Source organism: Amblyomma americanum, chromosome 1, assembly GCF_052857255.1.
Source record: "Amblyomma americanum isolate KBUSLIRL-KWMA chromosome 1, ASM5285725v1, whole genome shotgun sequence".
In the NCBI taxonomy this organism is placed as follows: domain Eukaryota; kingdom Metazoa; phylum Arthropoda; class Arachnida; order Ixodida; family Ixodidae; genus Amblyomma; species Amblyomma americanum.
In genome coordinates, this window is record NC_135497.1 from 515150881 (window position 1) to 515176942 (window position 26062).

The window sequence follows — 26062 nt, forward strand, 5'->3', positions numbered from 1 at the left end:
CCATGCTTTTCGCGTTTGGAAAACTTTTATGGCCACCTGCACCGATCAGAAACTCGCAAGTAATTCACACAACCTGAAACCCCGTGCCCTATTGTTCCAGAGATGCAGACAGAACTCACAAGACAATTCATTAAGAAGTAAACGAGACACTATGGTTACTCTGTTGTGAAACAGCAACAGCGTTTCATCAGGCATGCACAAAAATTTTTCATAAGGGAATCACTCAAAAAACTCGGAGACACCCTTCGCCGGAAAACACCTGAAGAAACTAAGGTTAAGAATAAGCGAGAGAAAACGGTCGTGGTGTTTTCGTGTCCTCACAGGGCTTACGCACAAAAGATTCGGCAGACACACTCAAGACTGCTTACGTGCGGGAATGCGAAAGCATTACGTCCATGGGTGCATTATTTACGATGTTTGCACATGAATTCAAGTCCTTTTCTAGGAGTTAGTGCGTTTGCGTATTGGTTGCGCGCCAGACCGTAAACGTTCGCACCCTCTCGCTCCACAGCGACGAGGTTGGCCGAGTTTGCATGTCGTGGACGCAAGACGTAGAAGTTTGGTTCTTTAGGACGCCCACATACACACGAACACGCGCGCGTATGACACCACCCGGAGCGATGTATTATGAACGGTTGCATCACAGTTTTGATATGAAAGTCTGGGAATGCATACAATTTAAGGTGCATTTATCGTCGATTCGTATCGCTGTAGCAAGCTAGCCTCGAAGTTGGCTAGCACATGTAAGCAGTATACAATGAAAAATCGTACGACACCACCCGCAACGCTGTACGACAAGCGGTTGCGTCCCAATTTTGCTACGATTGCCGGTAGCACTGGCGCCACGTTGAGGTGGGCCAGTGGCTAGTATGTATAGACGAATGACATCTATAGGACTGTCTGAAGTGGAGGCGCTTGGCTTGCTTTGTGCGAAATACGGCCGCTTGATGATGTCACCCTATTTTACTCGCCATCGCTGGGATTTTCTGTACCATACGCGAGTGCACGCATACGCCGCCGGCTTTTTCGTAATTGGACTAGTAGTCCTTTCGCATCAAAATTGAAAAAAAGTAACGGCAAGAAGACAGAGCGTCAATGTGGTGAGTAGCAGAAATATTCAAAATAGCAAATTATGAAACGAAAACTTGGATTCAAAGAGAAGCCGTGTAAGGCACCTCGAAAAATTTGGAGATTGCTCCAGCGGTGCGGTCTACAAGATTATGTTACCCTGCGGGCAGACGTACGCCGGGAACTGGGGTCATTATTTGAATGAGGCGATTAAGGAGCATAAAAACACGTACAGTCGGCAACAAGGGCCGGGACAATTCGCCGATCACTGCATTAGATGTAGTCCCGAAGCCTGCTTCAAAAACTTCGACTTTGCTGATGCGGTAACCGCACAAAACGCGAAATATTGAGGCTCATCATTCAGTTTCGCCGAAAGGCGACATCAACGTGACAATGGGCATTCTCAAACAGTCTTTTTTCGTATTGATGTCACGAGTCAGAATCAACTGGCGGAAAAAATCTTATTAACAATTTTCTAAGCAATAAATGAGTCTTTTGCTGCCTGTCAAACAACATACCCAGAAAGAGGTACAGAATCAATATTGTTCTGAAAATAAAAATTCATTTACAGTGTTCGTGAATTAATGAGAATTTACATTGGCGCTTTTTGACTGATTAGTGTTTATTTGTAATTTTACATTGAGCTCAGAGTTCCTCACGTGTGTAGTGTAATCTGCATACTGTGTGTCGTTAGTACTGTGTTTTGTGTTTCGTTGACTATTGTCAACAATTGTAGACATTTTTTTCTACATGCTAAAAAGAGTAACAGCCGCTGTTATCCGGCACCGAACTCGCCTTTCATATCTATGTAAATAAATAAAAAGGTGTTTGGAATTGCTCTCTTCTTCTCGCATATAGCATTTATTTTCGTAAATATAGGTAGGCTGGGAAGAGAACAAAAAAAAAGCAGTACAGCCTGTTTTGAATCAATGCAGCATTACACCCAATACAGAACATCACTAGAGTAGGTCTGAGGAAAGTAACTTACTGAAATGAGATTTGTCGCTCATGTTTGCTGCTTAAAATGTTTCGAACTACAGAGCGAGCAATGCAGATTATTCTGTTAGGTTCTGATCTTGTTGCGCTGCGAGCCGTAGGAATGCTTTAAGTTTGCTTGGTTATGAGTACAAGCACAACGTTTTTAAATCTTTATTCCTCTCTCAGTAGAAGGTGGAGGAAATAACCTTGAAAGGAAGTAAGCAAATTCTGGATGACTTTAGCAAATTCCATTGCTGACTTGGTATTTTAATCGGCTTTTCCACTTTGTCCTGCACAGGTGATTGTGCCCTCACTTTTTTGGGCTATTAATTACGCGTTTAGTTTGTTTTTTAATGATGTCTTTTCTAGCCAACTGTTGCCTTGAGTATTATTCATTTCCGTTTCATCCATCTGAAGACAGTACGTTGAGCATTGTAGTAAAAGATGACAATATATAAGTTACATCCAACCAAAATATTTAGTGTTTATATATACAGACAGTTTTACATTGTACTTTCCCCAGCGACGGTGGCTCAGTGGTTATGGTGCTCCTCTGCTGACCCGAAAGACGCGGGTTTTATCCCAGCCGCGGTGGTTGCATTTCGGTGGAGGCGAAATGCTTGAGACCCATGTACTGGCAATTTAAGCGCACGTTGAAGAACCCCATGAGAACGAAATTATCAGCAGCGTTCCACTACAGCGTTCCGAATAGCTTCAGTCGCTTTGGGGCGTTAAACCTCTGAAAAAAAGCACGTTCGGTATCAAAACAAAAAATCGAAGAGCACTAAACAAACGTCCTTTCTGTAAATGCGGCAAGGCGGACACAAACTATAACAATTATTATCTATGCAAAGTGAATTATTAGCTTAAATTCATTAGGAAACTTTTCATTAATTGCTGTTATCGTGCATGTTTATATAACAAAGTCAGAGGCAGTAGAATTCGAAGACTATTGTATTTAGAACAATTTTAGTAACGTGGCTGTGTTCTGAAGTGTGCACATCTAGAGTTTCCGCACAATCCGTCTAGCAACGCATCCGGGACCGCAGAAATCGACATGAAGTTCATCCCTGGTGAAAGCAGCTGTCGCGTATGGCGCTCCGCCCGACAAGAATGCACATGTAACGTTGATAACTGCCCCTTTTTGTATCATACTGCCTTCTGTTTTTTTTAACGCGAAGACATCATAGGGCTCATATAACTAAAGCCGATGTCCAGAATAAGTGGTGTCCGAACACCCACGCGACCGGGCAAAGGAAAATAAAGTTTTTTTGGAAGGTGCAGGGAATTCAACCGAGGCCATTTCAGACTGCGAGGCGAGCGTTCAAACTACGTTGCTTCTTGGGGAATAAAGGTGAACCTAGCATATGCGTAACCCTACGAGTGTATGCTAATAAGTAGATGTGTCATTAGAAAGGGACAGGAAAAATTACCAAACAATCAAACAAAAAGAAATAAACAAACGAAGCAATGCATTCACATTCAAAGCACGTAAGTAGTCTTAAGTACCCTCCCTAATTTTTTCTTCTTCTGGCATTGCGAGGATGCCACGGACCCGCTGATGATCATGGAAGCGCATAGCATAACACGACGGTGGCAGTTGCCAGGCAGCACCTTCGAAGGCAGCTGAATTGCAGGGGCACTATGCATGTCCGTAGTGTGTGCTCTGAGGGCCCCTCACTGCCTTCGCCTGAGAAAAGCTTGCGAAATTGAAGAACGACTGTAAGCTCTCGTGTGTAGTGCTCTTTATTAACGTATTTAAGGGTCCAATTCAGCGGCAAATCCGGCGTCGGCGTTGTGTGAGAGAGAGAGAGAGAGAGCAAACATTTATTAAGAAAACAGGCAAGATGAGCAGACGCAGTTGGTAAATGCCGGCATCTTGGTCCGTGGTAGTTGTGAGCGATAAATCGAGATTGGTCGAAAAGGTACGCCATACATGAAGCTGCCGTTTTGAAAAGTGATTAAAAAATTAGAAAACTGGTGATTACAAAATCGCAGCATCACTGAAACATCATTAGGACATGTAAGCATATAATGTGAATGAATTGTGCAGAAAGAAAATTGGGATAATTAGTTGGGAACTGAACCCCTGACACCTTGGGTTGCGATTAAGACATACCACCTCTATTTCTAATTAGCTCGCTTAAATATCCTCTAACTTTTTGAGTTATCACTGGCGATTATATCTCTTCGTGGTTTCACAAAACTGGTGAGCGCACCGGGCATCGTACTGCAAGTAGGTCGCAAGAACCTCGGAGGTTCCCCACTACGTGACTCTGCGACTCACTGCCTCTGCTATAGCGCTGCAATTGAAAGAAGTAAGCTCCACGTAGGCACCTTCCCCGCTGCAAATTTTCCTTGGTTTATCTGGATCTAGGCACTCCACCCCACAAAACGTTGATCTAGTCCTAGCTATGGCGGAGATGAATCGCAGCCCCTCCTTAGCGTTGAGTTTGCACGTGCTGTGCCATCGTAATCGGACAGCTCTAAGCAAACCACACTTTGCCACCATTTTCAGACGATTCCGCACAATATGCTCAGTACACCAAAAATGACAGCCTGAAAAGGTAATCATCGATCAGGACCTCGATACTAACATCCCCACCTTCATGCGAGCAATGCAAAATGTAAGCATCAGAGAGATTTCTAAACTTTGCGAAAAAAAAAGCATGGCAACTGTATTGAATGTTTTTAAAAAGCATAACTTTCATTCATTCGCAGTGAGCTTTCACCAGGACCTAAGTGAGGCAGACATTGACAACAGACTTCTGCAGTTGGGCCTCAATAAAAATTGACCAAGATAAGAATTTTTCACAAAGAGTGATTTGGACTGGTGAAGCCTCATTTCGGAGGAACGGCAGAGTGTACATTTACTATGCTCACTGCTGGTCGCAAGAAAATGCGCAATGGCTGAGCAGCACAACGGCCAATTGCCATGGGTGTAAATGCGTGGTGAGACGTACTTTTGTCGGTCATCACGTTAGCCCTTTTTAGCAGCCATCATGACTGAAAAGATTCACGTTCCCCATCTTAAAACTGTTTCCACTTAGCGTCTTCCTCCCCCTCACTGACACCTGCTCCACGGAGTCAAGGACCTATTTAAACACCGCCTATGATGAACAGTTTGCCCTGGCGAAGACAAGTCCTCATGCCGAAATGTCGGCAAGCACCCTGAGGCTTCCCCATCTCTTGTTCACTTTGTGTTTGCATGAAAACCTGTCTTCTCTCCACCACATACTCGGGGACAGAATCATTAGCATTACATTGTGGGGAGCACACTTGCTGGTGTCGCTGACAAATCTGCCTCGTTGTTGACTCGTCGCAACAGAGACGCATGCACTGTGTTGCCGCGGCAGGCAAGCATTTCGAACATTTCAAAACCCTTGGTTTTCTGCCTGTGCTATAATTCCAAACCGAATAACAGTAAGCTGGCCATTAGTATTAGCAATATTGGGTTTTAGAACCTCTAAAGTGCGACTGCGTTCAGCGCTGCTCAACAAATATTCTCCATAGAATTCGAGGAGAGAATGTCGAGAGCTACGCGGTAGCCGAACGATGGCCGTATGGCTCACTTCGTCATGTCATGGTTGAAGGAGCCAAGCACTTCAATTTGTCGACCTTTCGGCGCCAGCCCGACCTCCGGCCGATACATTGACGAATGTCTTGCGAGGAAGTGCTTGCCATCTTCGCGCATTATATAAAGGATGTTCAAAGTTACGGGTTAATGATTAAAAAAAGATTCCAAGAGCAGTACGTGTAAGTGGTTATTGCAAATGGGTCATGCGTTCAGGCGGACGCAAACAGTGAGAAAAACTGCAATCGTAACGTGAGTATTTAGCGAGAATTTACTAATACCTTTTTTTATTTTGCGGTTAGCGTGCACATTTATACTGAAAATTTAAACGCAGTGGCAATTATAGAAATTTTTACAATCTTAGCAACGCGCCTGTGTCTAACTGAGATATGCACGTCTAACAGTTCAGCCCAAAACTAATTGCGCACGCGAGACCGCGGCACTGAGCATGAGGCTCCTCCCTGGTGTGACGCAGCTGCTGCGTACGGCGATCCGCCCGAGAAGACCGCGGCACTGAGCATGAGGCTCCTCCCTGGTGTGACGCAGCTGCTGCGTACGGCGATCCGCCCGAGAAGACCGCGGCACTGAGCATGAGGCTCCTCCCTGGTGTGACGCAGCTGCTGCGTACGGCGATCCGCCCGAGAAGACCGCGGCACTGAGCATGAGGCTCCTCCCTGGTGTGACGCAGCTGCTGCGTACGGCGATCCGCCCGAGAAGACCCCGGCACTGAGCATGAGGCTCCTCCCTGGTGTGACGCAGCTGCTGCGTACGGCGATCCGCCCGAGAAGACCGCGGCACTGAGCATGAGGCTCCTCCCTGGTGTGACGCAGCTGCTGCGTACGGCGATCCGCCCGAGAAGACCGCGGCACTGAGCATGAGGCTCCTCCCTGGTGTGACGCAGCTGCTGCGTACGGCGATCCGCCCGAGAAGACCGCGGCACTGAGCATGAGGCTCCTCCCTGGTGTGACGCAGCTGCTGCGTACGGCGATCCGCCCGAGAAGACCGCGGCACTGAGCATGAGGCTCCTCCCTGGTGTGACGCAGCTGCTGCGTACGGCGATCCGCCCGAGAAGACCGCGGCACTGAGCATGAGGCTCCTCCCTGGTGTGACGCAGCTGCTGCGTACGGCGATCCGCCCGAGAAGACCGCGGCACTGAGCATGACGCTCCTCCCTGGTGTGACGCAGCTGCTGCGTACGGCGATCCGCCCGAGAAGACCGCGGCATTGAGCATGAGGCTCCTCCCTGGTGTGACGCAGCTGCTGCGTACGGCGATCCGCCCGAGAAGACCCCGGCACTGAGCATGAGGCTCCTCCCTGGTGTGACGCAGCTGCTGCGTACGGCGATCCGCCCGAGAAGACCGCGGCACTGAGCATGAGGCTCCTCCCTGGTGTGACGCAGCTGCTGCGTACGGCGATCCGCCCGAGAAGACCGCGGCACTGAGCATGAGGCTCCTCCCTGGTGTGACGCAGTTGCTGCGTACGGCGATCCGCCCGAGAAGACTGTGCAGTTGCTGGCAACGGCGATAACTTTTTTTGGTTCCAGCAAAACAGACGATCCCGCATGGGGCGAGCGCTGTTTCGTTAAGCGATTGCTCCTAGATTGGGTGACAAGGCACGGTGCCACACTAGAGTTCGCAGGTCAAGAGCAGCGATAACCACAGCTGGCCAAGAGCGAAAATTTCTGACCGTCGCCTGTACCTCGACCTCCTGGTGAGGCGAAGTGCCATACAAAACAGCTGCCTAACATCAGTGCCAGTATCACGCCGAGCGCCGCGATCTCGCATGCGTAATAAAACGAACAGAGCTGAAAACTTCGACGCGCCTCTAAGGACATAGGCGCGTTACTAAAATTGTGCAAAACAGAATAGCCTTAGCATGCCACTGCTTGTAATTTTCAATGTAGACACCCACGCTAACTGCGGTAAATAAAAAGTTAATTGATGAATTTTAATCACAAAGTGAACAAGGGGAGGGAAGGCCTTGGGCGACACGTCCTCCTGTCGAAACGTTGGCACGCATCCTGAGGCCTTCCCCTCCCTTGTTCACTGTGTGATTATCAAGAACCATCTGACCAACCTCTCTCTACTAAATGATAAATTTCAGTTACTTATTCCGGTAGCGATCACGATTTTTCTTAATTTTTCTGAGAATCTTTCGTTCGTGTCCACCTGGCAGCATAACACACTTGCAATAATGATTTTGTGTCTAGGTTTTGGTATTTTTTAACACAATCATTAAAGCTCAATGTTTGAACTCACTATATAGTGGCTATATATGAGCACGAAGATGGGAAATTATTATGAATATTCAGATGTGGAGGGGAGGTTGACAGGCGCTACTACCTTCGCTGACAATATTAGACAGTTGGTTCTCGGTTCGGTTCTGGCAGACATGATTTCATAGTTTGCATAACGGTGTTATCGCACAGCTGCTACCCTGACCGTTCGATCGCATTACACACTGGCACTTGCGGCATGACCGGACATTTCCTGTGCACCGCTATGGTTGTGGGGGGCGCTGATGAAAACAATCAAGGTTAGGACACACGCAGTACAAGTGTGTTCTAAAGTTGAAATTGCACAGCTGCCACCGTAGCTGCGTTGGTTGAGCACCGCACGGTGTATCCGGAGTGCGTGACTTGGAGTCTGAAAGGCGTCACGCCGTTATTTTTCCTCTATTCTCATAATATTAACGATTCAGGTAAAAAACGATTACACTAGCTTTTTCCCACTGACCAACACCACAAATAAAACCAAATGAACTCCCCTAGTGTTTCTCCACTTTCAATGGCTGTTAGCTTCACACGCACGCACGCACTCGCACATGCACGCACACACACACACACGCGCACACGTATATATGCACATTAAGGAAGCCAACAGTGAACGAAATCGAAGAAAACATACGGGAATGTTTTTTTTTTAATTTGTGGCGGCGTTCAGTGGGAAATTAGTAGTGTAATCATGTTATTGCTGAAATGTGGCTCATTAGCTTTAATCGTATATGTATCTGTAAAACTTGCTGTTTTGCTATTATCGCTGTTTTTCTTTCAGTGACATTTAAAAACCATTTTTTATACGAGATGCAGGGGCGGCGGCACGAGCCGACCATTCTGTTCACAGCATGCCCTGGCCCTCGCTGCATGCAAGAACGACGCCAAGTGCAAGCCTGCGGCCCCGCGCGGCCAGAGAGGGGCCGTTTCTTTTTTCTTCCCCAGACACGAGTCGGCCATTTTGGTAATTGGACCGCCGCATTTGGCGTGCCCACCCTCGGAGCGGCTGCTTTGGCGCCTTTTTCTCTCTTTGGCGGTCGCCGAGCCCAAAACGTGTTGGCTTCACGGTTGCCACAGCTCCTTCTGACGCTGCTCCGACCGTCGAATGCAGCAACCACATTGCACAGCAAATACTTATCAGCAGTTGTAGCCAATATCGCTTCTTCGTGGTTGATGGCTTGAGCAGCTCTCTTACCAGATACGTATGTTTATTAGCTCGCAGCTGTCTTGGGCTAGTCAGACAAAAGACGCACTGAATATTGCTGGCCTCAGTTCTCCCCATTGAAGTATCCTGGTCCAACAAACAGCCCCCCCCCCCCCCCCCATAAAAAAATGGAATGAATTGGCCTCTCCTGTCCTAGCCCCGTTGCAGTGATGGAGCAACAGCAAGGGCCGGGGTGACGCAGCAAAGGTCATGTGCAACGCACGCAGTCAAGTAATGTGCGCTTTTGGGTGTCGCTGCATGTTCCCCGCAACCACATGGGTGCGCGCAGGGACCGTGACAATTCGTTGCACCAGCGCCCCGAGGAGATTCCATTTTTTCGAAATAATTAGTTTGGGTGGCGGTTACAAAAGGCCAGCTAGAAGTCTCCAGTCAATACCAGGCGTCAAAACATAGTATTTAAAAAGTTCGGTATTCTAATTTACTCGCTATTCTACAGTACTTAGCACCATTCCATTGGTTTCTTCAGGTGCGCCACTGCATCGTGCGGTTGCGTGCCAGTGACATTCTTCCTACACAATAATGATGGTTTATGGTTTTATGATGTTCAACGTCCCCAAGTGACTCAGGTCATGAGGGATGCTTTACTGGAGGGCTGGTCATAATTTCGAACGCCTAGTTTTCTCGAACGCTGACATCGCACAGTGCACAGGCCTCTAGCATTTGCCTCCATCGAAATGCGACCACTGCGGCCAAGATTGAACCCGGGTTTATAGGACCAGCAGCCGAGCATCGTAACCACTGAGCCACCACGGCGGCTGTACAAAATAATGATTCCCCTATGATATGCCTCACAGAGAGCAATAGTGATCGCGGATTCACAGCAAGGCGGTGAAATAGCAAGGAGAATAACAAGCAAGTATTCTCATGATGACGAACAAAAGCTTACCTGTATCCCCCAAGAGGAAAGTGTGCACTAGCTGCATCTTACCGGTGCTCAGCTATGGGAAAGAAACATGTAGGCTAACGAAAAAGGTTAAACTTAAATCGAGGACTGCACAGCGAGGTATGGAAAGGAAAATGATAGGTGCAACATTTAGACAGGAAGGGAGGAGAGTTGCGAATGCCAAGAGTTGTGGGACCGAATGGGAATTAATATTATCCTAGCTGAAATCAAGAAGAAAGATGTCAGGGCATGTTACGCGAAGGCAAGAGAAGCGATTCTCCTTCAGTGTAACGGAGAGACGGGAAACGCAGCAGGAGCGACAAGGAGCCAGGTGGGCAGGTGAGATTAGATATTTTGTGGGGGTAAGGCGGTTGCCGATGGCGCAGGACAACGCGAATTTCAAGTTACTGGGGGACACTTCTTTTCCGCAGCTGAGCGAGTTATACTGATTATGATGAAGATCATGCGAAAATAAGTTTTATCGCACAATCAGCTTCAGTGTAGAGCTTTGTCAAGGAAGCACAGCGAGTGCGGAAACAGAAAGTAAAAAAAAAGTGACACCAGAAAATCCTACATGGGACGAGATAGGGAGCACAACACCGGGGTTCGTTCCGTTCCTGCTAGGGCTGTTCACAGCTTCTATAGGACTCGGGGGAAAGTCTCAACTCAAGCGCGGCGCACTCACTTCGATGGAGGCAAATCGGCAAGACCCCATTCTCCTTAGACTTCAGAGGGCGCTAAAGATTCTCCCGTGTTCGAATTTACTACGCTGCTAATCTTCTACTACGCATCGTTTTATCTCACGCACCTGCAGCGAAACCCCGCCGTTGGGGTGAGAATAAACAAAAGGGTTCGGCGGGAAGCTTCCAGTGCCTCGCCCAGTGCGGCTCATGCTGCACGGAACTGCGTGCCAACATCGCAGCACGCACGTGCTCAGGCTCGCGGGCCGTGATTAGCGGAGTACGGGACCATGTGGCGAGACCGGTAATGAACTCCTGATTGCGTTTTATTCTGCCTTCTTTCGGCGCGGCATGGGGCCGCAGCGGGTCAAGGACGGCCTCAGTGCTACCTTCGCAGCGAGGCTTTGCTTTGCATTCTTTTTTTGTTTCCCCTTTTTGTTCATGTTAGACCTGGGGGAGGGATGAGAAATTGCAGGTTTTAACCTCCAGCACTTCAGAAATACCCGCTTTTATCCGTATAAAGTCGTGCTTACGGTGCCCGCTTTAAGGCGACCGCATGCATCGTTGTCTTTGTGGCTGCTTCATGCGACTGCGCGTCTCGACTCCCTGGTCTGGATCCCCTGAAAACTTAGTGCGCGGTGTGGCGGAGAAAATCAAGATGTCCAATTGCACTTCGTAGATGCTGAGCAATTTATGCGACCGTGAGACATTAAAACGAATGGGGCAAATGCCTGCGTATCTAACGAACACTCAAAGGCACGCAGAAGGAGCAAAACATGTTCAACGAAAATTTCTGTCGTGCAGGGTGCAATGGATGCCGACGAAACTGCGGAATATACGTTATGCGGTTGAGTCAGCCGTAGGATGTTCAGTTTGAACGATGAATCTTTCCAGTATTTCTTACGCCGACAGCTTGAAATGATGGTTAAGAGCAGATAATTTAGAGCAGCGTGGGAAGGCCCAGGACGACGAAGAACATAAATTACGAGCATAAAAAATTCAATTAAAAAACCAAACAAACGTTGTCAAAGACGTCATTAGCAATGCTGGTACAAGAATTGTAAAATTACAGCAGCTACTTTCGCAGTGGTTGAGGTTGAGGTTGAGGTGTTGAATGCTACAGGTGGGGTTAGCCTTGCTTTGTCTGCCGGCAATTGCTCCACCGCAGCGTCCCTTCGATATTAACAATGCCGCACCTACCCCGCTAAGCGCACAGTCTCTTATAATAGCACACATTCTTTCCCGCAGTCACCATCTATGCACACAATCAATCCACACAGTTCACATTACAGTCCACTCCAGAAGTCACCATCTATGCACATATTCAGTCACAGTAAAACATAGGCCATTGTAGTGCCACACTCCATACACACATTCACTCACAGTATAAAGTAGTCCACCCCGGAAGACACCATCTACGCACACATTCAATCACAGTAGGCCATAGCCCGTTCCTGCTGTCACCAATTAAAAACAAGATCCGTGTGCTGCAGAAATGTTAAAAGAAGGCGTGCAGCCTCCCTTCTGCATGTCTGGTTTCCACTCGGGTAGACAATGTCTTGCACTGTGCTGTGACGGGTTCCTGTCTTCTTGAAGGAAGCGAACATCACATGCCTTTCCGCGTTGTACTTTGGGCAGTACATAATATAATGTTCGATATCCCCGCACACACCACATAAAGAGCAGAGCGGAGACGATGGTATGCCGGTCTTATGCATCCATGCAGGAGTGCGAGCAGAGGCCGTGCGAATTCGATGTAGAAGGGTCGCCTGAGATCTTCTCAGTCCCTTGGTCACACATGACTTGTGGGACGCACTCCACAGGGTACTGAAGTGATCGAGCACCGTTTTCCTGCAGAGACTTTTCCCATCTTGAGGTATTTTTTTTTATGGAATCCTTGAGAGCGCTTTATGGGCGAGACTGTCTGCCACCTCATTACCGTTGACCCCTATGTGAGAGGGCACCCACTGGAAATGTAGAGTGGATTTACCACGATGAGTGCATGATGTTAATACGTCGTTGCCTGTTTTAGCAAAGAAGAAATAACGCGTCTGTATTCTTGGGCAGTGCTTGGAAGTTATGAAAATATTGCTGCTTACCACAAACTTTCCGACACAATGTAATTTTGTTGGCCCATCCGTATTGAAGTCAAATGACAGTTAATATTTAATTCTTCAATAATACGTTTGAAACGAGAAGCTTTATAGCGTCGAAGAATCCAATTAAAATGTTCCGACTGACTACGGAGAGAGATTTGACTAGCTCCCAAGACAAGAAAAGAACTATTGATGACAGCATGCTGAATACGAGAAACTAAGTCTGTTCTGTCGGATAGAGGATCTTGCCCATTTCGTGTCGAATATCCCCAAATTGAAACGCTTAGAAGACAGCGAATAAAAAAAATATTCTTAACATCGATTTTCTTTGTCATCTTATGTGCTATTGAGATGACTGTAAATTTTGTGAAGCTCAGAATCAATGAACCCAAAAACCCAAGTTTCGACCTTCGTGGAGCTGTATCTTATGTATCTTCAGGTTTTGTAGCTTGTTTGATGCACTTGGGGAATTTTCAGCCTCTCATATGTTCGTACAGACACTCATTTTTGCCTTTCTCTCTCACTCTCACCTTTCAAACGTTGCCCTTTTTCATCCCCCCCCCCCCCACATCTCTTGGAACTTCCTCGTGCTCACTTCGCCACCTTCTTCGACCCCCGCTCAGCCAAAGCCTAACCTCGCAAAAAAATCTCTGCCCTCCTGCAAACTAACTCTAAGCTTCAGCACATTTAAAGGTCCAGTTGCTTTATGAAACAGCTGAGACATGCCTATGTTACTGAGGAATAAGCATATAACGCTAATCCTGCACACGCTAGTTAGCCGAAAAAATTTTGAATTGATCGTGCAAAGCAATTATGAATTCATAATAGTTGATGCGTATACGAGTATCGGCGAATATGACCATATCGGTCAATTCGAAAGTTCCTTGAACTCGTCCACGGAGCACTGCTCATTAGTAGGCATTTTAGGACAATTCTAGAGCTTACAGATTGGCCAGCGTGCCTGATCTTTTGTTCGACTCGGGGAAATTGATCACATTTGAACACCACCAGAGCATGGAAGGAAAAGAAAGCGCAGATCTGCTACCTCCGGTTCAAGCAGAACACTAAACTAAGAAGGAACAAAAGAAAAAAGAGTGGTCAGTTGGACGGGCCCTATGAAATTTGCGTGCATATCCCGACGCAAGATTTCTATGCGCACCAGGTGTGAATGATATAGGCACTTTGCAAACATCCGCTAAAACAAAATTTAAATTCAGAATCCAGAAGTATTCTGTATGTCACCAAATAATACTAAATATAATTAAGAACTCGCGCTGCTAAGCGTTGGCAGCACGAACTTTCAGCGGACTTGCTTTCCACAAAAGAAAAGGAAGTATAGGTCTATGCGAAAACATTAATTTGTGTCCTGAAATACAAGTCGAAAAATTTTGCATCCCAACACAACAGGATGATAAATATTTCCTTTTTGTAGCATATCTCTTTGGTGTCATGACCAGTGCGGCTGCTGTCTGTGAAGATACCAATAAATCAATAGCTTGATAATCTAAAGATCGCGTCAGAATGACGTGGGACACGATACGGGTGGCCTGACTACCTTAAGATGAAAGAATACTGTCCGCGTGCGCGGCAGACCAGCTTGTTAGTATCGCCGTGTTCACCTCGGATAATCTTTGTAATAAAGAATAACCGATTTTGCCATAGCAAAGCTTCTTAGTTGTTTACTTCTCGATCGTGACCAAGATAGTTACTCTCCTTTTTGCATAATGGTATGGTATATAGTTAATGCCTCATGCGCCGAAATTTCGTAATCTATTTTTTATTGTAAAATGTTGTCTACGCGTCTGTTCCATCATGGGCTTTGGTGGAGCTATACAGCCCTCTCTTCATTACCCCAAGCCCCTACTACAATGCTTCGGCTCTGCAGCGTATGCTTCAAAGAAGCAAATGAAAAGCATCGGCAGCAACCATTTCCAAAGAGCCTGCTACTGTGAAAGCACGAAGAGCTCCCCAGGCGGCAAGGACCGGACTCAAGTGAAAGGCGAGAGGTGACAGTTGCGGAACAAGTTCGAGATATAAGTGCCTTGCTGGTGCTTCTTGTGGTTACTACGTTTAAACGTCAGAAGACAAACATGCACTGGTGAATACATGAGGCACAGTCCTACTCCTAGCTTAGGATTTTCTGATTAACCTTCTTATTTCACCTTTCTGCCTCCAATTGTCATTGCAATCAGCGATTCTTCCCTCCTTCATCTTCATCGCACTCCGTGAGGCCTTCAGGAGAATAAAGATTAGGACGCCCTCACGAGGGAAGATCTCCGTAGAGTGCCGGTATCGGATCACGGCCACATGTATTTGCAGCAGACATGCTAACTGCAGCTGTGGCGACGTTTCTTGCCGCATATCGTTTATTTTTTCTGTGCAGCCCCCTACTTTATTAATCGTGTGCCTTGATATTTTTTTTTTACTTTCCTGTGGTATATTGCGCCGTCTACTTCAATGCATTTAAACTTGAAGTTTGAAGTTTATTCATTGCTTTGTTACAGAGGTAACAAACGCGCAATAAAGCAGGTGCTAAAGGCGTAGCTTGACAGGGGCTCCTGCCCTATCGAGCAGTAAAGCGGACAGGGTGCAATTTCACACAAAACTTGCAAGCATATATCAGACATCTTGTACAGACAGCAAACGGTGAAAATGAAGAGAAAATATATCTGTAAAAACACTAACAAGCATATGAAATACATCAAATATAAGTAGCCCACGCTCAAACAGAAAGTTAAATTATAGTATTCTAACACAGCAACACAATGAGAAATTATAACGTTAAGTATTTATTATTTCACTCTCCAGCAGGAATCTTCTTAGTGACTTCTTTGAAATACGTGCCATGAAATCAATCCTGTTTCCTAGGTTATTTAAAAATAGGGGGACTTCGTAGTTCAAGTATTGCGTGCCATAGTGTGTATGTATGAGTGGTGTTCTAAGTGTTTCTTTTCGTAAGCAGTACCGGCTTGGTGTTTCAGGCCCGACCTTATCATATAGCTTATTTCTTTCAATGAATTGTGCAAGCTTTTAATAGTATATCTGACTAGGTTCAAGGATTTAATGTTTTAAGAAGAGGGGTTCAGTCGGTAAACCTTGAGGCCTACCTCTGTAGCGTTCGAACATTCTTAATATTTTTTCTGTAATGTGGTTAATTGTGTATAATTTTTTTTTTACTTGTAGTACCCTATACTAGGCTGCAATATGATAGTCGGGAATAAAATAAGCTGTAGTACAATGTTTTTTTTTCAACGAAGGCACCCGAAAACTTTACCTAATTCTGCACTTAGCTTGTCTACATGTGTGTTCCAAGATAGATCTGTCTCAAACCACACACCCAAAAGTTTCTGGCTCATTATTTGTTCTATTTTAATGTTATTCAATACTATAGTAGTGGTTGTTTCAACAGGTTTATTAACAGGAGCAAAAATTATATATTTGGTCTTATATTTATTTGTAGTGAATTTGCATGCAAGCATGCTGAAAGTTTCTTCAAATATTCATTAACGGTACATTCTATATTTGGAAGCGAAGTAGACGCAAGTAGCATCATCTGCGTACATAATCAGACGAGGGGAATAAGGCATATCAGACAAGTCATTTGTATAAAGATTAAATAAAATTGTACCTAGTATAGACCTTTGCGGGACACCACTGATTACCTTTAGTTTGGGCGATACATCATTGTTGAATTTACATACTGGTACCTACCACTGAGATAACTGCATCGAGATTCCTCATCGGGAAGCCGTTGCTGTGAACAACTCTTACGCAAAAAGATGCGCAAAAAAAAGTTTACCAATCATTCTGTGCGACACACTGCACAAAGAGCTAGAGCTATCGTCAGGTATTTACCTTCTTTCCGTTGACTTTCTTTCTGTGTGAAAAAGGAGGAACTAAAAAAATGAGGGGTGTTTTGGACAAGTAAATAAATCGAGTCGGCAATTATAACTGAAGGAGCAATACTCTGAATCACATTCGGGCGTAATTAAGCAAGTTTCAGGTGGGTAAAAGCCAGCGTTCTGGCGCACCAGCCTTAGCTTCATGATTAGATGTTGAAATTTAAATTGTCGGGTGTTAACGTTAGTCCCCGAAACGACACACGGGCTATGAGGGACTCGGTTGTAGAGCCCTCCGGATTACTTTAGACCACCCGGGGTACTTTAACGTGCGTTTACATCATACAGCACACAGGCGTTTCTTATTTTTACCTCCATGGGAATAAGGCTTCTGTGGCTGGGAGCGAACCCGCTAACTTGGGATCAGCAGCCGAACGCCGAAGCCGCTTAGTCAGAACAGCGGGTGCGAGATATTTTTGGATCGACGGAAGGTCTCAAAACGAATGCTCCTTTAGCAGTGCAGGGCAACATTTTGTCTCCAATCTCCACTGGACAAAAATAAAATTGTTTTTTTTTCTTCTGTCTGACCAGCAGTGCGAACTACAGAAGAAGGAAATGTACTAACTCGGTTTAGAAGGGATCGGTCCATTAGTTCCGGTACGACTTCAGTGCACAGAACGCTGACAATATAGCGCAGCGGAGCTTCATGACGTTCGAATCCTCATGCTCTTTGTGTTTATCACATGTTGTTATCACTATGCCAAGTTCGCACTCGTAAAGGACCTTCAACCACCCTTGACGCTAGGCTGCCAAATAACACTGACGAAGCCGACCAGGATGTCACTGCCTGCCTATAGCGTCAAAAACTAGCAAAGGACCGATGCTCTGCTCTTCAATATGCAACCAAGCGTCGAGCAGTATGAGCCCGGTGCTCGTGAGTTGGTGTGCACACATATCCGCCGGCAATTGTAAGCGAAAAACTCTTACGGCGTTACTCTGTACCGTACAATATTTTCCGACGACATGGTGGACTATATCCGAAGCCGTTCACTTCCCGTGCTTCCCGTCGGCGCCGCACACGCGTGGAAGTAATGCATGTTGAGCGCTTGAAACGTTACTGCGGTTGCTAGTTTTACATTTCTTTTGGCTTGCCTTTTTTTTCTAATTATCGGCCCCGTGCTTCTGTAAAAGAGGTTAGAGTGGGGTTATGGCGCGAAGCTTTGTCGTGTTGATTATCGTCAGGTTCTCTGTTGACAACAGCCGGTAAGCCGCCTTGACATTTTGCCTTGAGAGATGCGACCAGATCTCTCTTGAACTATTGTGACCGGTCTGGATAGCCTCTAAAACATGCGACATTTTTCTCCACGGCTTTTACACGTTATCTAGAAACTTCTCCATCATTTTTAAACAGTGCGCGGGGCAGAGGCCCCTGGGGATCGTTCTGACTCCGACTACCCGCGGTAGTAAATACTGCTGTCGCCACCGGTGAACTTAGTTTCTCTAGCAGAACGTGCTTGCAGGCGAGTTGGAAACGTTAGAGAAATTAAAAGCTTTGCAAGCAAGAGCGAGTCTAAAGGAGATGCGGAAACGACACCACGCGTCCAGGTTTTCTTTGTGGAGTTCTAAGTTCCTCTTTGTTTCTTTTGCCATACAAAAGTTCGCACACATAAGCCTTTTAGTTCAAAGTCAATCTGCATTCATCCCTGTTTGACTGACGTCACTCCTGTTTGGCAAGAACTGGTTCGTTTGAGGTTCCGGACAAAAATAGGAATCTGGTTCTGGTTTCTGGTTCAATTCTGGCTCCGCATGGCACCTCATGCTTTAGCTCTGCGACGGTAATTTTTCAACCGCATTTATACTAACATGTTATCTCTCATGGCATCCCTCGCGCAGCCACATTCGTCACAGCCTCTTGTTAGCAGCCAAGCCGCTGAGTTACTTGCATTAACGCGAAGCTACGCGCAGGAAGTGAATTCATCCTGCAGGTTACGCGGGGGCATGCTAGCAAGTCCGTACTTCGCCCGTACACACACCGAACTCGGAACCACCACCGCAGCTGTTTTAGGCTTGCCGCACGCGACCTCGAAGGTCGTTCAAACCGATGCTGAAGTAGGGCCGTTCATTAACCTAGCAATAGAGAAACATTCGGTTTCACTTACCATTTTCGTAGCTGCTTTGCGTCAACTGCGAAAGAAAAGAAAGAAGACGAGTTAGTGGCGAACACGTGACAGGAGCATATGAGAGAGGGCAGATGATTAGCAAAGGCTCATGTCAACCGAGAACACAGCCAACATAGGCCTGGCTTTGTCCCAAATGGAGGTCTGCCTTTGCCTTTTGGCATAGTAAGGCTCGAAAGATGTGTGGTAGGGCATTTGCACCTGGTGCAAATCATCGTGGACTGAGGTCACTGTTATGCTCTGTTTCTTTAGAGTCATTGAGACTTCCTTTCCGAAGTTTTGTTTGGCGGCCACGAGTGGAAGGAAAGAGCAACATTTGCCCTTTCACGCAATGTTCCTGCCAATTAAAATTTGAAAGCAAACTATGAGCAGTTACAAACCATTGCGTAATAACTAATTTAACATGAGGATGTAAATATAGGATTTACGAGACTGATAGATGCGCTTTTGTGTAGTACCCGAAACGTAGCAGCTCGTCAGCATCCTAAATAAATTTTTCTTTCGATGATAGCTCAAATTATGCATATACTAAGATGTATGTCTATTTGAGTCACTGAGTCACGAATGGTTACACTATAAAGCTAACGAACATTACCTGCACTATTTGAAATGCACTCGCATTTCGCCCTGTTCGTGACGCGGGGTGCCCCCGTCCTGCTATACTGACCTCCTTAGATTGTGCTGCCTCATTCCTCAGCTGACGCCAACACCCTGGCCTTCCATCCTCCTCTGTCAGCACCCCACGCCCCCCTCTCTCCCCCCCACACACACTGTTCGGCTGCACGATATGTTCTCTTTTCCTTTCCTGGCCTCCCTCTTGCTCCCTACCAGCCTCCTCTATCCTACCCTTTGAAACCTCCCGTCCTCCTGCACAGTGCCGCTGCGGTGACTCCTAAAGAGACTCTCAGAGCACTGCGTCACTCCTAGCTCTTCATCTGTTACCATCCCCCTTACCCCCAAAAAATGTGTGCAATTGCTGCTCCAGCAAGGTAGTGCAAAAGTGGGTGCTGAGTACAGCGAGAAAAGCGGTGACGCTTGCTGAGGGCCTCTTGCTGAAATATCCTAATTGGACTTGGCAGATATACAGAGTGATCAGTAGTGTTACACTGCCAGCCAGCAGCTGTTGTCAAGCACTAAAATTGCACTTCAGAGTGCCAAAATTAATGTTCGTCTTTTGTTCTTGAGCAGACAAAAGATTTTTGAATGAAGTTTCCTCGCAATTCTCGCAGTGCTGCTAATCAGATCGCTTTACTTTACCTTAAGTGGTCTCATTAGTAATTACAAGTGCGGGAGCTGAAGGAAAAATGCGTGTACTTTAAGTTGTGCGCTCGCATTTCAAGACACCATCGCATTGAAACTTTGGAAACGGAGTGCAGCACCGGCCAATCAGGGTCAAATTTGAGTCCACTTTTGGTTGGGATCTAGGGAAAACTACGAAAGTTGTACTGTTAGAACATGATTATTTAGGTCACAATTAGCAAGAAGCAAACAATATGGAGGAGGGGATCTTAAGTAGTCGGGACTAATAACTCGTATTTGTTTCATTATCAAGTGTTTTCATCATTGCAATGGGTATGCTGTGTTGAAGTGTTAACGTTTTATGGCTGCTGTGATCATGCATTTTGTCTTGTACTGGGGCAAGATCTTCGAACTGTTAGTAGCAGGGATGTTCGCTCATATGCTGTAAACAGTCTCATGTTGCAAACCAGCTATATTTTGTGCTTTCTCGAGTTGATTCATTCGCAGGGTCGCAACTCAGGAATCATCTTGATAGCTCCTAGTGGGCTCCTATCGCATAACACTGAACACGATCCGTGCAATGGCTGCACGCACGAATTCCGCAGGAATATATATCTTTTCATGCCCTGCTTTCTTATCTTACGTCAATGACTAGCCTCAGGCACCGAACTCTTCTGACACCCTCGTGCACGCTGATGACACAGCCAATATAGTTAGGGCTGATAATACTGCTAAGCATGAAATAGTGGGAAAAGAACAGTTGAGAAAAATCTCAGGCTGGTTTCTCGAAGAAATCATGGAATAATACTAAGAAAAATAAGTAAATTATATTTCAATCGCAAATACGATTACCGTGAACTGGTGCTATTGTCTAAGGCATACTGGACATGACCTAGGTGATTTGTTTACTCGTCTCAAACTGGGTGAGAACGTATACTGGCAACATCCGATTAACGCATTTTGGGGAAACCTGGCGTCCAGTTAATATGCACTTTTACACACAGTGCAGTTTAACACTAACATTCTGAGCATGTTATACATCGCTCTTCGTACTCATCTTACCCATATACTCTACGACGTTGAATGGTGGGTTGGAAACATATCACGTGTGTATTTTAATGACTTACAAAAGCAAAAAGCTAGAATTATCACGTTTACCAATCGTAATAAACTGCCAAATGATTGTTTAACAAACAACACCTGCCACTTTTTGACCAGCTCCGTGAGAAAAAAAAATGTTGGACCGCAGCGGTGCCGAGTGGTTAAGCACCCGCCTCGCATGCGGGAGGTGCGGGGTTCAATCCCGAGTGACGCCGCGTACCCACCGGTGACACAATTTGTACAAGCTTTCCCCTGGTCTGGTTCTCGGCTTATTTAGGGTGAAATGCCTGGGAAACGGGTCTTTGACCCCACCTTGTGAATTCGAAAGTACCTTGTGCCATGGCACTCTTTGGCCATAGATGCCTTTGCGCCATAAAAATGTGTAATCATCGTCAAAAAAAAAAACGTTTGATTTTATGCAGAAAACAGAAAAAAATTGTCCTTTGATGTGGGGGTGCTTGACATTAGAAAACGTGCCGCATGAAGCCTTATTTACGACAAGACTAATTTGCCCCCAAACAATGTTAAATATGAGCATGTAGTTTATGGGCGAAAAATTTTGGAGAATTTCGTGGGTTATATAAAACCCCCAAAGTGCGTTAAATTTCATCTAAATATATTACTATGAAATCAATGCAACGTCATGTGTTCATGCACGGTATCTTAGCTGTAATATGCTGCATCTGTTCCTTGCACGTGAGTCCATATTTTTTTACTGCTTGAATATACTTGTTGCTTAAAATTACCGTACACCTGTTCTAACATAAACGATGTTCGCTCCGATTTGGATTATCTGTTTCACTTTATTACCTTCCCTTTTGAATTTTACATATTTGCTTTCATTCTTATCATGCCAGCGCTCCGAGCCTTGTCTGATTTTCAGGGCGTTTCATATTGGCTTATGATAAACTTCTATTGCCTGATCCCTGTAGACTTGTTCATTTTCTCCTTGGCCATCACTAGGACTCTGGTTGCTGGCCTAAGGGTACGTGTACCCTGCATTACAACAAATAATAATAAATAAAACGTGTTATAGCGGGGGTTTCGGTGTTGAACTTCTTATCTGTAAAGAACGTCGTCTTCTGTACCGTACTTCAGTCGCCCGGTATTTGGTGGAAAATATTTCGCACACCGATAATAACGGTTCGGCTCTTGCTCTTCCTTAACCTGGCGTTACTGACCTCCTGGTTCGCTCTCTACACTTCGTGCTTCGTATAAGGGCGCCTTGTAGATAGCTGACGTGTTGCATTCCACAAAGTTGCACGTAGTATGGTCGATGGAGCAACACTTGTTTTTTTATGCTTGCTTTTCTGGGCAGGCTTTTAGTGGATTACTCAACAGATGTGCACCACATCCCTAGAAAACGAAAAAGTCACGTTTGCACTGTACTGAGGCTAGCTTTTTAGCTCTTTGTAAAATTGCGCGGACAAACGGGATTCAAACAACCTTGTTACACAATGTTCCACTGCCTGCTTTTTCTCGTGCGAGGCCTAGCTTTTGAACTCACGAGACAAGCTTTTCGTATTCTCTGTGGATAGTTTCACCACAAAATCGATCCTTCTTGAGCCTTGCACGCTGCTTTGAAGAGCAATGTTTCATACCATCGGCGCATGCTTCGAACAACGACGACCTTCGAGATTAAAGAACTAGCCTGTTCTTGATGACTTTATTATATCCAGATGCGAAGTTCAAGAGTGGTTTCGAAGATCGCTGGAAATGTCCTATTTGCACATGGTCACCGCAGATCATGATGGAAGCCTAAGGGAACGTTTTTTTTTTCTGTTACCGATGATTACATCACAGATACTATTCCATAATTACTTTGGACAAGATTGGATCAAACGCCAGGAAGGCACCTTTGAATTCGTTTTTTTAAGTATTTATTTCCCAGGGCATACAAAATCACATACGATCAGTGCGATTCATGCCACGGTCTCTGGTGTAGCATTGTAGTCTGCCTGGGGTTTGCGTCTACTGTACTCTACTCTAGCAGCTAGACGAGGCTGCATGTTACAACCCTGCTGTTACAACCTGTTACAACCCGGCTGTTGTTACAACCCTGCTGGGGGCACGTTGTTTGACCCGTCGCTAACCCCACGAAAAGAAAAAAAAAGATGTCTCGGGGAAACTACCCGTGGAATCTTTCCCACGCACGCTCCTCTTGTGTCGGACTGTGAGACGCGACCCACGATGGACAAGACGACGAAAGGAAGCGGGCAGAAGCGCATTCCCGAAACTACCGTGACTGACGGCTTCGAACGAAGTAGCAGCGGATCTGCGTATGCTCCTCGCCCATTCCCACGGGGCTCAGCGTGCTTGTGCGGCGACTCTTACCGTTCTGTGAATCGTGTGGTGAAAGAGGCGTAGCCTCAGTGTATTTAACGAGCGTCCTGAGTACGAACGATCGCTGAGTACGACCGCAGTTACCCAGAGGAGACAGCCCAGCACCTCCTGTGTGGTTGCCCTGCCTTTGTGTCCGCAAGGACTATCATGGAGGCGGGCTACCGCTCCTTGGGCCTCCCCTGCAGCTCAGCGGACCACCTTCTCTTCCCCGGCGGTCACCATCCTGCCAAGGCCTTCCGGCACCTTCTCTCCTTCCTGGAGGCCACCGGCCTCTCTGGCCGCCTGTAGGCCTCAGGGGACAGCACATGTCAACTGGCATGATCACTGCGGCTGCGCGCCTACCTTCTCCTTTCAATCTTTTTCCCCCTTCCCCTCCTCCTTCTACGACACGCCGGCAGTGGGCGTGGAGGCTAGCCCTCCAGTAGACAAGGCCGTGTCTTCCCACTTTTCATCCTTCCTGCAACCACAGAAAAAGAAGAAGATCGCTCTGGGCCTTGGCGACAAGACTCATTCAATCTCTCGACGCAATGAACTTTTAATTCTTGACATTCTGTTTCCTTCTAGATTATGTAATCAAGCCTCTTCAAAAGTGCCAGTAAACCAGTTTGTTTTTTCGTTTTCACAAGCTTCCAGTTCCATATTTCTTCAACCTGAAGGCTCGGACACGCTACCTAATGGCGCCCGGGTTCGAGTGAACCCATGCGTCACGACATTGTCATCTTCAACCTCCGCTTTTCACTTCTGATGCTTTACATCCGCAGTAACTTCCCTTTTTACTAATTTTCCATCTTTTTTTACATCTACGCTAAACACACAGCAGTTGGTAGGATTTTCATTCTTCATAATTTCCACAAAATGGCGAAGAATTGAAATAGCAGGATCTCCCGCAAGCCACCACCACTCCCTTCAAGCCGCCGAAGCTCAGCCTGTTCGGCAGGCTTTTGAAATGCTGGCCGAAGGGGCAGAATACATCACTGGCCCTTTCCGTGGCCGTTCAAACTTAGCATCGTTCACTCGACACAAGTCGAGCGGGGCTTCGTAGGCAGGAGCAGAATTCTTAGTGTAAGTCCCACCGCTTCAGTGTGTGAAGGACACCTGAAGCGGTGGGCGCCGCCGCTAACGTGTTTTAGAGAGTGTGTGTCTCCTGCCACCCTCTCCACATCTGTGATTGGCCTCCACACCCTCCCCCTCTCCACGTGAATTCTCCCACCGACTCTGATTGGTGAATCTTCCACTCTCCCTCACCTTCATCTCCACATTCCTCTCCGTCGCCTCAAAGTCACACTACCGGACATGCTTTGCGAAGGTAGGGGTAGCAATAACTTCCTGGATTTCGGGAGAAGTGTCTGTAGTTCCCTTAACTGCTACTGTGCGGCGCATGGCTTTGAACTTCAAAAATAGTGCATTGACATCATCCGTGACGCGAGGATGAACGAGAATGACTGAATGGCTGCAGAAAAGGAGCGTGATAATCCTATGGGGTTCCTGCTAATGGCTAACGCATTCACTGGAATGATTATATGCATAGATACAGATTTGCCTATGCAATGAAGCTGCGCAGAGACCGATCCCTCCAAGCAGCTTAGGAAGCAACACTGTCCGTTGAGAGACCCGCTGCGGTCATGTGCCGACTTCTCGTCGCGTTAAATGATTTCAAGGTGGCACAGCACTCAGCACGACGAGCGAAGGTCCTGGGTTTGAATCCCACCGTCTTCATGTGATTTTCTTTTCTGTTAAATGATCTCTTATGTAATTAATTTCAATATTATTTCTCCGCTTCAGTCAACTCTTCCATTAAAGTTTTACATATATTTTACTTCATTTCACTGACTACTGACGTCTCATGCATCCAAACGAGCCCCCCATTTTCGCATCGTTCTCTTGCAGAAACCTGGCATGAACTTCTTTTCTTCTGTTTAAATTGCTTTAAATAAGCAAGAAGTTCACCATAGGGCAGGAAATAAACAAGCTTTTACATGTATGCTAAACACACGGTAATAACTGGGATCTTTATTCTTGATAATTTCCTCCAATGCTGAAGAATTCGAAGTGAGAAACACATATTCCATTTAATGATGAAAAATTGGCTTCCAATAATTCCAGTTTAGTGCATTGCTGTGCATTTATTTTGCTTGGAATTAATTCAGGACGGAATATGCGGTTTCTGCGATGTGGCCGCAGAAACAAAAAGACGTTCGAGACGAACGTTTTCAAAAATCGACAAAATTATGCTGACAGTTTCACCGCGACTGCTATCGATGAATCATATTTCTGTAGAGAAATAACATCTATATAATTTAATAATGGGCTATGACACGTTCTTTAGCAAGTGAATGCAGATGGTATGAGTAAAACTGTCCGAATTAATCCCTGGAGTATTAGAAACACTAGCTATAGGTAACCTATGGATCCTATCGATGAAGTATCAAGCTGGTAAAAAGCTTTCTCTCCTCTTGCCATGTGGAAGGATAACTATGAATAATCTTTTATGAAGAATTCCAATGAGATAAATGTATTTATAAAAATAAAAAATGTTATTTATCTTTTGGCGCGGTCAAATTTTTTTGCAGTCTAGACGAAGAATGATA

General features: G+C 46.0%; 1 protein-coding gene across 1 annotated transcript in view; it reads right to left on the reverse strand.

Moving 5' to 3' along the window:
- The window catches only part of LOC144116204 (frequenin-1-like), a 485524-nt gene that overhangs the window by 159333 nt on the left and 300129 nt on the right, over positions 1-26062 (reverse strand). Inside the window, exon 2 of the mRNA XM_077650930.1 lies at positions 18774-18798. Within this exon, the coding sequence (XP_077507056.1) occupies positions 18774-18798 (25 nt within the window). The remainder of the gene's footprint in view (positions 1-18773; positions 18799-26062) is intronic.